The sequence below is a fragment of the Sycon ciliatum genome, chromosome 5, assembly GCF_964019385.1.
Source record: "Sycon ciliatum chromosome 5, ocSycCili1.1, whole genome shotgun sequence".
NCBI classification, from domain to species: Eukaryota; Metazoa; Porifera; class Calcarea; order Leucosolenida; family Sycettidae; genus Sycon; species Sycon ciliatum.
The window spans coordinates 25,535,017-25,545,511 of record NC_088647.1 but is presented as its reverse complement, the minus strand read 5'-3'; the positions used below and the strand labels follow the sequence as shown (position 1 = coordinate 25,545,511).

Genomic DNA, 10,495 nt, shown 5'->3' with positions numbered 1-10,495 from the left:
AGTCATTCAACAGTGCTGTTGTGAGTGCAGCTGCATGAGCCGCGGTGATCTCGTCCGCGTTCTGCTCGACAGCCACTTGCATTGTGGCCGATCCGCGAGTTTCTTGCGGCTGTTGATCCGTGACATTTACCGTATCATCTGTACGTCCGTTGGTTCCCGTAGCAGCTTCAAAACTGCTACCTGTACGAGCCTCCCCAACTGTCGACTGGGAGCTGGGTGTTGGGGTTCGATTTCGGCAATGATCCTTCACCGAAGGATAGCAGTTTGTGCAAAGGCGGCCAGCCTTGTTGCATTCACACCTGACACAGGTGGATTTGCCGTTGCAGCGGCAACATCGTCCACTCTGCATCATGAGGCACGTTTGACAGGCACAAGGCCGCTAGCATAAACTACCAAAAAGCCGTCATTGACTGGAGCTACAAAAATCCCTGGAGCTACAAAAAGGGTAGGACTAAAGACAATCTGGACGTGATAACAAGTAACAAAATACAGCTGACTTTTTGCTCACGCCAGCAACGGTGACGCGGAGCAGCGGTCAAACGACTTGTGATGCTGGTGGAGATGATGGAGCCATGTTGGAGGCTGATAAGGAGTGCAGTGAGACTGAGCATCAAACGGATGATGAGGAAGTGACTGATGATGATGATGGTGGTGATGAGGACGATGATGATGAAGATGAGACGGAGGACGAGGATAGGGCGGAGGAGGTCGAAGGAAAGGAGCGGGATGAGACGGAAGAGAGCGACGTGAGCAAAAAGTCAGCTGTATTTTGTCACTTGTTATCACGTCCAGATTGTCTTAGTGTGTACGATGATTCTCACTTTTCTGTTTTGTGCCGTGCAAGTTATGTTAAAGGGGAAGTTAAGGCAAAAATTAAAATTTCACCAGTTGTAGTCTTCGGGGTGCTGAGTCGAATGGTCTTGGTCCGAGAAAGCTGAGACGCTCCTTTCCTACTTGAATCCCAATCGAACTCGCGCACTTCCACCGAAACTGGGTGACTGCGCCCTACTAGATGGGGATTTGTATGCAAAATGTCACTAAAAGCGCCGTTTCGTTCTTATAAAAGCACAGATGACCGCGATTGGCCCATATGTTGTAGTCTTTTGGACGCTGAGTCGACTGGTTTTGGTCCGAAAAGGCTGCGATGCAGCGCTCCTCCTTTATTCCCAATCGAACATGGTTGAACAAGCGGTCACGTGCTCCTGGGTGCCCAAATCACCTGGTCACCACGCCAGCAGCACGGCTGTTACGACAGTACGAAACGGGCCCACTTGGTTTTTGTACAGGACATGGCGCTTCCCGGGACTTTCCCGTTCTCAACGTTCAAAATTTGTACTCAAGGAGGTGTATTTTGAACGCAATCTCTGCTCAGTTGGGTCTCCAAAGCACCACTTCTGATCACCGCGTCGAGCTGTCCTCGCGGCTACAGTTGCGCAACATCCTGACCATGCTTCGCCAAAGAAGAAAGTAGTGAATTTGAGCTTTCCTTCGCTGAGAAAAGCCATTCTTCATGGAAATTTGTCTCTGAAGTTGTTGCCGTTCGATCGTTCTAGTCACCGAAGTTTGTTGCCTCCTTGAGGTGCTCAACGAGTTTTCGTCACGTCAAGGGTAGTTTTGCCGAGGAGAAGAGTATCTGTGTAGCAGGTTTTTGTTACTGCTGGGGCCCCGCTGATTCCTTGTTGGCCCCGCTGGGTCCAAATCTCTAGCAACATTTAGTGGAAATTGTTATTTATTCAGTGGATTTGAAATGGAAAAACACCAAGAAAAGTTATAGCTGGTATGCAGGTTAGGCGGTGAAAAGTTGTGTAGTACTAGCCGTGGAACTCAGCACCTTGTGAGAGATCATGCGAAGGCCATTGAATCTGTGCTGAGTATTAATGTGTTGTGTGATGACCAAAAAACTCATGCATATGAATATGCATGTAGCTCCAGCCCCATCAAGTCTGCATTTAGACGATGCAACAATTGGCATGGATATTCCCCTGATGAAACTGTACGACATTGCATCACCGCCATACAAAGCAATTGCTGACTTGCTGCCGGAACTCTTTAAATACAGAGTTCGTTGCAGCAGGTGCCAACTTACAGCACGCACGGCGGTACAACAACGTGATTAGAAAAGCCATTCTTCCTGTTGAGCTGCAAGACGTGTGTATTCCTGTGCTCCACCTAGATCTAGGGATTTACGGTGCACTTTGTGCGGACGCACATCAAATCGATATTGCACTGAGCAAATGTATGTTTCTTGCTGCAGATGATGGTGACTCTGCAGCGTTTACAGCACTTATCAATGCCTACAAGAACGTACACGACACAGCAACACAACAACTACACCTACAGTCAGAAGCACAAAGCATTCTTAGTCAGCTGCAGTTTGTGACGCTACAAGAACGTACACGACACAGCAACACAACAACTACACCTACAGTCAGAAGCACAAAGCATTCTTAGGCAGCTGCAGTGTGTGACGCTGCACATTCAGCAGCAGGAAGTAGTGGCTGCTGTCTTGCAGACTGTGGCATCAAATCTGCACTTCCTATGGAAGGAGAAAGAAAAGGAACTCAATTTGATGAATGAGAGGTGATGTGGCTCGAAAAGAGCATGAGAAATTAACAGTAAAAGAATAAAAAATAGCAGCTGGCCCGTGCGTAACTTCCTTGGAAGCAGTACTGCCACAGTACCAAATAAAGCGGCAAGCATATCACTCCGGAGCATTTGTCGGCAACCACATACACCGTGCGTTGAAACCGGATGTCATTGCTGCCCTCACTTCTGTTCCCCTTACAGTCGTGCAGAGCCGCACACCTGCGGACAGCGGCGAGGTTCAGCTGCTTGGCCAGGCAAAGTCCTTGAGAGATCGCTACTCGAGACTCTTCACAGAGTATGCAGCATGTCGCAAGCTGGTTTTACAACAGCAAAAAGGCAGGTTCTGGGTGATGCCATCCACACCTTCATGGGGCATTGGCCACCTGCAGAGCGGAGGTTCTGGCACGCAAGTTAGGCAATGTGACTCCTAAGCTTCACCTTCTCGAGTGCCATGTCCTTCCTTGTACAGGGTTGAAATTAATTCTTGCTGATCTGCTCGGCCACACACTCTGAGCTCCTCTGATGAGACCTAACAAGGTTGAAATTAATTCTTGCTGATCTGTTCGGCCACACACTCTGAGCTCCTCTGATGAGACGTAACAAGGTTGAAATTAATTCTTGCTGATCTGTTCGGCCACACACTCTGAGCTCCCCTGATGAGACCTAACACTGTAACAGGGTTGATACTAATTCTTGCTGATCTGTTCGGCCACACACACTGTGAACTCCGCTGATGAGACCTAACAAGGTCGAAACAGCTATAGCTGTCCGGAGATTGAGTAAACTTGACAAAAAGTTCTCCTCCGATCCGAGGCGCAGGTCGTCATTCCGAAAGAGTCCTGCGAAGCACATCTCCATTATCTGCTACTGAGCGGTATCCGTTGCACTTCGCGGAGCACAGCTGCCTCCAACAACATTTTTTGACGAGCAAGGGACTGAAGAGACGAAATCCATAAAAGTACTATTTCAAGTATTCGAAGTGACAGAACCTTTTCTTTCTGCAGAAATGATCATGAAAATTTGAAAAATGCGATGAGCGTACCCACGCTTTCCGTGTGACCTCTGTTGCCAGGGGCGTTGCTACAGGTCGCCGCCATCTTGCCAAGTGACCTCCCCGTAACAGCCGTGAGCAGGCGACAACTTTCACACCAAGGTTCAACTCGAGTGACAGGACTGCACCCAAAAAAGGTCAAACAGGCTAGTAAGTTGTACCCTGCAGGCACGGTGACCAGGTGACTGGCGTACGCAGGGGCACGTGACCACTTGTTCAACCATGTTCGATTGGGAATAAAGGAGGAACGCTGCATCGCAGCCTTTTCGGACCAAAACCAATCGACTCAGCGTCCAAAAGACTACAACATATGGGCCAATCGCGGTCATCCATGCTTTTATAAGAACGAAATGGCGCTTTTAGTGACATTTTGCATACAAATCCCCATCTAGTAGGGCGCAGTCACCCAGTTTCGGTGGAAGTGCGCGAGTTCGATTGGGATTCAAGTAGGAAGGGAGCGTCTCAGCTTCCTCGGACCACGACCATTCGACTCAGCACCCCGAAGACTACAACTGGTGAAATTTTAATTTTTGCCTTAACTTCCCCTTTAAGCAATTGAAGGTTCTGGAAGCTGTATGTATTCGTGTGCATAATCCTGTTCTTTGTAAACAAAAGAAGCACGTAGTCGCGCTAAAGTTGTTCTCGTAGCTGGTTATCAGATGTAAATGTTGTGTCATGTTGCACTGTATCACCTCTTGCTTTGTGGCTGCACTCAGTTATATACGTTAGCACTATGTTTGACACGTATTATGTAATGCTGTAGCACTTCCTTTGTTGTTCACACTTTTAATTAATTATGCTGTTATAAAATGTTCTATTTTTGTACACAGTACCCTCAGTGCAGTTCCGATACTATTCACTGATGAGCGGAACACGAAAATCGATTTTGAATAACATAAAAATCCTTAAAAATTCCATGAACTCGTTGTTGTCTGGCCATGTCTGCATCGATTATACCAAGAGTACATGAACTCTTGATTATACTCCTAATTGCACTAATAAAAAAATAAAATAAAATAAAAAGCAGTTTTTTTCAGTCACACTTTTACAGTGTAGTGTTGGGCATGGGGTGTGTTGCTCCCTACGTGGGAACTCTAGCTTTTCCTGCCGACTTCACTTGACTGACTCACGTTCACGACTGCCAAGTTGATCTACCATCCAGAGCACACAAGAAGTCCATCGAACCTTCCACTCGGCAACTTGAACCAGAAAGAACTCAGAAACACTACACATACTCTCCACTCTGTCTCCACTCTGTCTCCAATGTAGATCTACATGTACTGGCAGTAGATCTACCGTTCTACGTCTCGACTACTCCACGGCTGTTACGACAGTACGAAACGGGCCCACTTGGTTTTTGTACAGGACATGGCGCTTCCCGGGACTTTCCCGTTCTCAACGTTCAAAATTTGTACTCAAGGAGGTGTATTTTGAACGCAATCTCTGCTCAGTTGGGTCTCCAAAGCACCACTTCTGATCACCGCGTCGAGCTGTCCTCGCGGCTACAGTTGCGCAACATCCTGACCATGCTTCGCCAAAGAAGAAAGTAGTGAATTTGAGCTTTCCTTCGCTGAGAAAAGCCATTCTTCATGGAAATTTGTCTCTGAAGTTGTTGCCGTTCGATCGTTCTAGTCACCGAAGTTTGTTGCCTCCTTGAGGTGCTCAACGAGTTTTCGTCACGTCAAGGGTAGTTTTGCCGAGGAGAAGAGTATCTGTGTAGCAGGTTTTTGTTACTGCTGGGGCCCCGCTGATTCCTTGTTGGCCCCGCTGGGTCCAAATCTCTAGCAACATTTAGTGGAAATTGTTATTTATTCAGTGGATTTGAAATGGAAAAACACCAAGAAAAGTTATAGCTGGTATGCAGGTTAGGCGGTGAAAAGTTGTGTAGTACTAGCCGTGGAACTCAGCACCTTGTGAGAGATCATGCGAAGGCCATTGAATCTGTGCTGAGTATTAATGTGTTGTGTGATGACCAAAAAACTCATGCATATGAATATGCATGTAGCTCCAGCCCCATCAAGTCTGCATTTAGACGATGCAACAATTGGCATGGATATTCCCCTGATGAAACTGTACGACATTGCATCACCGCCATACAAAGCAATTGCTGACTTGCTGCCGGAACTCTTTAAATACAGAGTTCGTTGCAGCAGGTGCCAACTTACAGCACGCACGGCGGTACAACAACGTGATTAGAAAAGCCATTCTTCCTGTTGAGCTGCAAGACGTGTGTATTCCTGTGCTCCACCTAGATCTAGGGATTTACGGTGCACTTTGTGCGGACGCACATCAAATCGATATTGCACTGAGCAAATGTATGTTTCTTGCTGCAGATGATGGTGACTCTGCAGCGTTTACAGCACTTATCAATGCCTACAAGAACGTACACGACACAGCAACACAACAACTACACCTACAGTCAGAAGCACAAAGCATTCTTAGTCAGCTGCAGTTTGTGACGCTACAAGAACGTACACGACACAGCAACACAACAACTACACCTACAGTCAGAAGCACAAAGCATTCTTAGGCAGCTGCAGTGTGTGACGCTGCACATTCAGCAGCAGGAAGTAGTGGCTGCTGTCTTGCAGACTGTGGCATCAAATCTGCACTTCCTATGGAAGGAGAAAGAAAAGGAACTCAATTTGATGAATGAGAGGTGATGTGGCTCGAAAAGAGCATGAGAAATTAACAGTAAAAGAATAAAAAATAGCAGCTGGCCCGTGCGTAACTTCCTTGGAAGCAGTACTGCCACAGTACCAAATAAAGCGGCAAGCATATCACTCCGGAGCATTTGTCGGCAACCACATACACCGTGCGTTGAAACCGGATGTCATTGCTGCCCTCACTTCTGTTCCCCTTACAGTCGTGCAGAGCCGCACACCTGCGGACAGCGGCGAGGTTCAGCTGCTTGGCCAGGCAAAGTCCTTGAGAGATCGCTACTCGAGACTCTTCACAGAGTATGCAGCATGTCGCAAGCTGGTTTTACAACAGCAAAAAGGCAGGTTCTGGGTGATGCCATCCACACCTTCATGGGGCATTGGCCACCTGCAGAGCGGAGGTTCTGGCACGCAAGTTAGGCAATGTGACTCCTAAGCTTCACCTTCTCGAGTGCCATGTCCTTCCTTGTACAGGGTTGAAATTAATTCTTGCTGATCTGCTCGGCCACACACTCTGAGCTCCTCTGATGAGACCTAACAAGGTTGAAATTAATTCTTGCTGATCTGTTCGGCCACACACTCTGAGCTCCTCTGATGAGACGTAACAAGGTTGAAATTAATTCTTGCTGATCTGTTCGGCCACACACTCTGAGCTCCCCTGATGAGACCTAACACTGTAACAGGGTTGATACTAATTCTTGCTGATCTGTTCGGCCACACACACTGTGAACTCCGCTGATGAGACCTAACAAGGTCGAAACAGCTATAGCTGTCCGGAGATTGAGTAAACTTGACAAAAAGTTCTCCTCCGATCCGAGGCGCAGGTCGTCATTCCGAAAGAGTCCTGCGAAGCACATCTCCATTATCTGCTACTGAGCGGTATCCGTTGCACTTCGCGGAGCACAGCTGCCTCCAACAACATTTTTTGACGAGCAAGGGACTGAAGAGACGAAATCCATAAAAGTACTATTTCAAGTATTCGAAGTGACAGAACCTTTTCTTTCTGCAGAAATGATCATGAAAATTTGAAAAATGCGATGAGCGTACCCACGCTTTCCGTGTGACCTCTGTTGCCAGGGGCGTTGCTACAGGTCGCCGCCATCTTGCCAAGTGACCTCCCCGTAACAGCCGTGTACTCGTAGATCTACGTGACTGTACTGGTCTGTACGGTACCCGCACTCTAGCTGCATGCATGTGCAGTGTTTCGGGGATTTTTTATCGGATTCCGGTTTTCCCCTTTCCCGATCCGCGGCGCGGATATCTGGTCCACATACATGTGCCATTTTTTGGTTCACAACCCTTGTAGACTACTTTTTCTTTCCAGATCGATAGAGACCAGAGCTAGAGCTGCTGAGGAAGAATACCCAACCGGCCTGCAACGACTGAGCTAGAGCTGACGACAATACGCGATACGAGGAAATAAGAGCGCAAGCACATGGCTGTGCACGTCCCAGTACTGTTTCTTGGGCTACGTTGTACGACGTAGCCACGATGCAATTTGGAGCAAATATAGAACATTATCGTCTAGGGAAAACGAAACTTGAAGCGTGGACGATTGGAGAGTGGAACCAACACTGCCATAGATGCTAGTACAACTGTAAGTGCAAGTACCGGTAAGTTACAGTTGGCTTCGTGAAGACTGTAAATCAAATAATTTAAAATTGCTCCTGTGCAAACTGTTTCGTGACCATTTGTTCAAGTGACCATTCCACACGCACAATACACATAGCAATACGATACCGCAGCCTGATGTGTATGCGTGTGTAGTGCACAGTGACAGTGTGCAGTACTCATGGTCGCCGCACCGAACATGCAGTGTTGTTATACGTACGTCCTGGCAGCAATCATTCCTGTGTATTACTGTACTTACATATGCAGCATGAAGCTGTACTAAAACACCTTTTTCAAGTATTTACGTACTCTCAAGTACTAGTACTACTACTAGGACTAGGTACACAGCCTGGTGTAGGTATGGTAAGCTTTGTTTTCTTCTAGTGAGTAGTGGGTCCTCATTCTGCATTGTCATCACAGAGAGGTTGCAAATTTTCAATGTTATCTCTCTTTGCCAGCTTGATGAGTGTTGAGAAAATTAGAGAGCAGTTGGGTTGTTGAGCTACTGAGATTGAATAGTATTTTGTCAGCCAGATATGCCTCCAGTTAGCTGTGTAGCATGTGGCTGTGAAAACAAGAGGATTAAACTGGTCCAGTGCCTCCACTCTCTGTGCATATCGTGCCTAGAGCAGAATGTTGACGAAGATGGCTGCATCACGTGTCCTCAATGTAGGGCTTCAACACAGTTGCAGCAGGCTGGATGCTCCCCCATGCTGTCTTTGCCTGATAGTTATGGCTTGGACGCCTTGGTAGAGGGTGGTGGTGCAGAGCAGAAGTCTGCAGTGTCGTGCGATGAATGTATGGATGTAAAAGTGGCTGTATCGCGCTGTGCAACATGCAGCAGTCATCTGTGCAGTGTACACACGGAGGGACACAAGCGCTCCCGAGCTACGCATGGTCATGAGGTACATGTACTGTCATTAGATGCAGCAGTTCCTGAGACTGCTGCTACTGCTACTGGTGCTTCAACTACTCAGTTACAACATCGCTGTGCACTGCACCCAAGTAGTATCCTGACCAAGTTCTGCGCAAAGTGTAAAAAGCTGTTATGTGAACAGTGCATCGGTACAGGCAAACACGAGCAGCACAAACAAGATGTTGTGTCAATCGATGCTACAGCCGAAAAGATGAGAGCATCGGTGAATGATTTGTTGCTAAGCTGTGTGTCTGAGAGTGATGGCGTTCTGGAGAGCTCCATTGAGAAAGTGCAGTCCTCCATTCGTAACCTTCATGATCAGATAGAGGTTGCATCAGAAGAGGCCGGGCTATTTTTCCATTCTCTTGTGGAAACCATTCAAGAGCGTGAAACAATGGTCCTGAATGAACTTCGTCATCTTCAAATTGAGGCACTGGAACCTCTGGAGAAGCAAATCACTAGGCTGCAGGGCAGTGTGTCACGAACAGAGGTTGTGAGGGGCATGCTGGATGCTTGCCAGGACAGCGTGGACTTTGTGCGCATGTCGTCTTGGCTAGTGACAGCCTTGAACGGCGCAGCGGAGGTTGGCAAGAGTGATGCTGAGCCGTGTGTTGTGAGCGGCATCGTCTTTGCGGCAAGCGACACACGTGATCTCGTGGCTGGCATCAGGAAAGCTGGTCTTTGTGCTGATGTAGCTAAGAGCAGAGTGCATTGCTCTGACAAGTGTAAGATGGGCAGTGATGTTGAGATCGACATAGCGATAGAGGAAATTTCCGATCCTGTTACTATTAGCCAAGATCAGCTGAGGAAGATCGATGTAGGAGTTTGTGTGACAAATTCGGACGGTAAGACAGTCCAGTGCGAGCCCCTACAACAATCATCTACTGGACATCTGGTAACTAAGTGTCGCCCAACTCAAGCCGGGGAGTACGCTGTTTCCACCACGATTGCCGGTGTTCCTCTGAAAGGCAGGCGAAAGAAGTTCAGCGTTCTGAAATCACCAGCCACGTGTATCTGTGTTTGATATCAGCCACTGTCATGACGATATTCAGATCAGTAACAGCAACCGAACCATTCATAAGTCATCTGACGTTGTGCAGAGTTCAGTATGTGACTGAGCTCACCACTACAGCAGCGGTGCAGTAGTCGTGTTGTACAACTAACTTGCTTGTCAGGATGATCTCTTTGTAGCTAGGCTGGTATTCAAGTTACGTGTACATGTGCATGTTCTTTTGAGCGTTAACTTTGCATACACACACACCATGTACCACACGCACATGCACACCTGCTTTGTCCTGAACATTGCCGTACCCGTGAGACGGTCACATGTCCCCTCATACGAGGGGCCAACAGACATAGGGTATGTAGGTTGAGTACGGTACGCAGCACGCTTCGCAGGTTAGCGTCCAGCGAGAGTTCTGTTACATTTGGCACAGCTGTGGAGTTGAAAACCTCTCTCCGACCGGCGGTACCTGCCACCTGCACACACACACACACACGGACACACACACACTGAAGAAGATTGTGGTGTCGGCATAGATCTTTTAGAATGTTATTATTAGTTTGCTATGTAGAGTTCTATTTTGACTGATGTGGCAACCGTAGTAATACTTGCAGTTTACTTGTGCAATAGCAGCACACGCAGTGTACACAGCTCATCATGTGTACTTC

The 10,495-nt window shown here is 47.7% G+C and overlaps 1 protein-coding gene across 1 annotated transcript; it reads left to right on the top strand.

Moving 5' to 3' along the window:
* Positions 1-8,444: 8,444 nt before the first annotated feature.
* Positions 8,445-9,848, top strand: LOC135816923 (E3 ubiquitin-protein ligase TRIM33-like). The gene has a single exon (XM_065330028.1). It carries the CDS (start codon positions 8,445-8,447, stop codon positions 9,846-9,848), a length of 1,404 nt encoding a protein of 467 aa, XP_065186100.1.
* The last annotated feature ends 647 nt before the right edge of the window (positions 9,849-10,495 follow it).

Excerpts from the sequence above, each read along its gene's own strand:
- LOC135816923 (XM_065330028.1), top strand. The coding sequence starts at position 8,445 with ATGCCTCCAGTTAGCTGTGTAGCATGTGGCTGTGAAAACAAGAGGATT.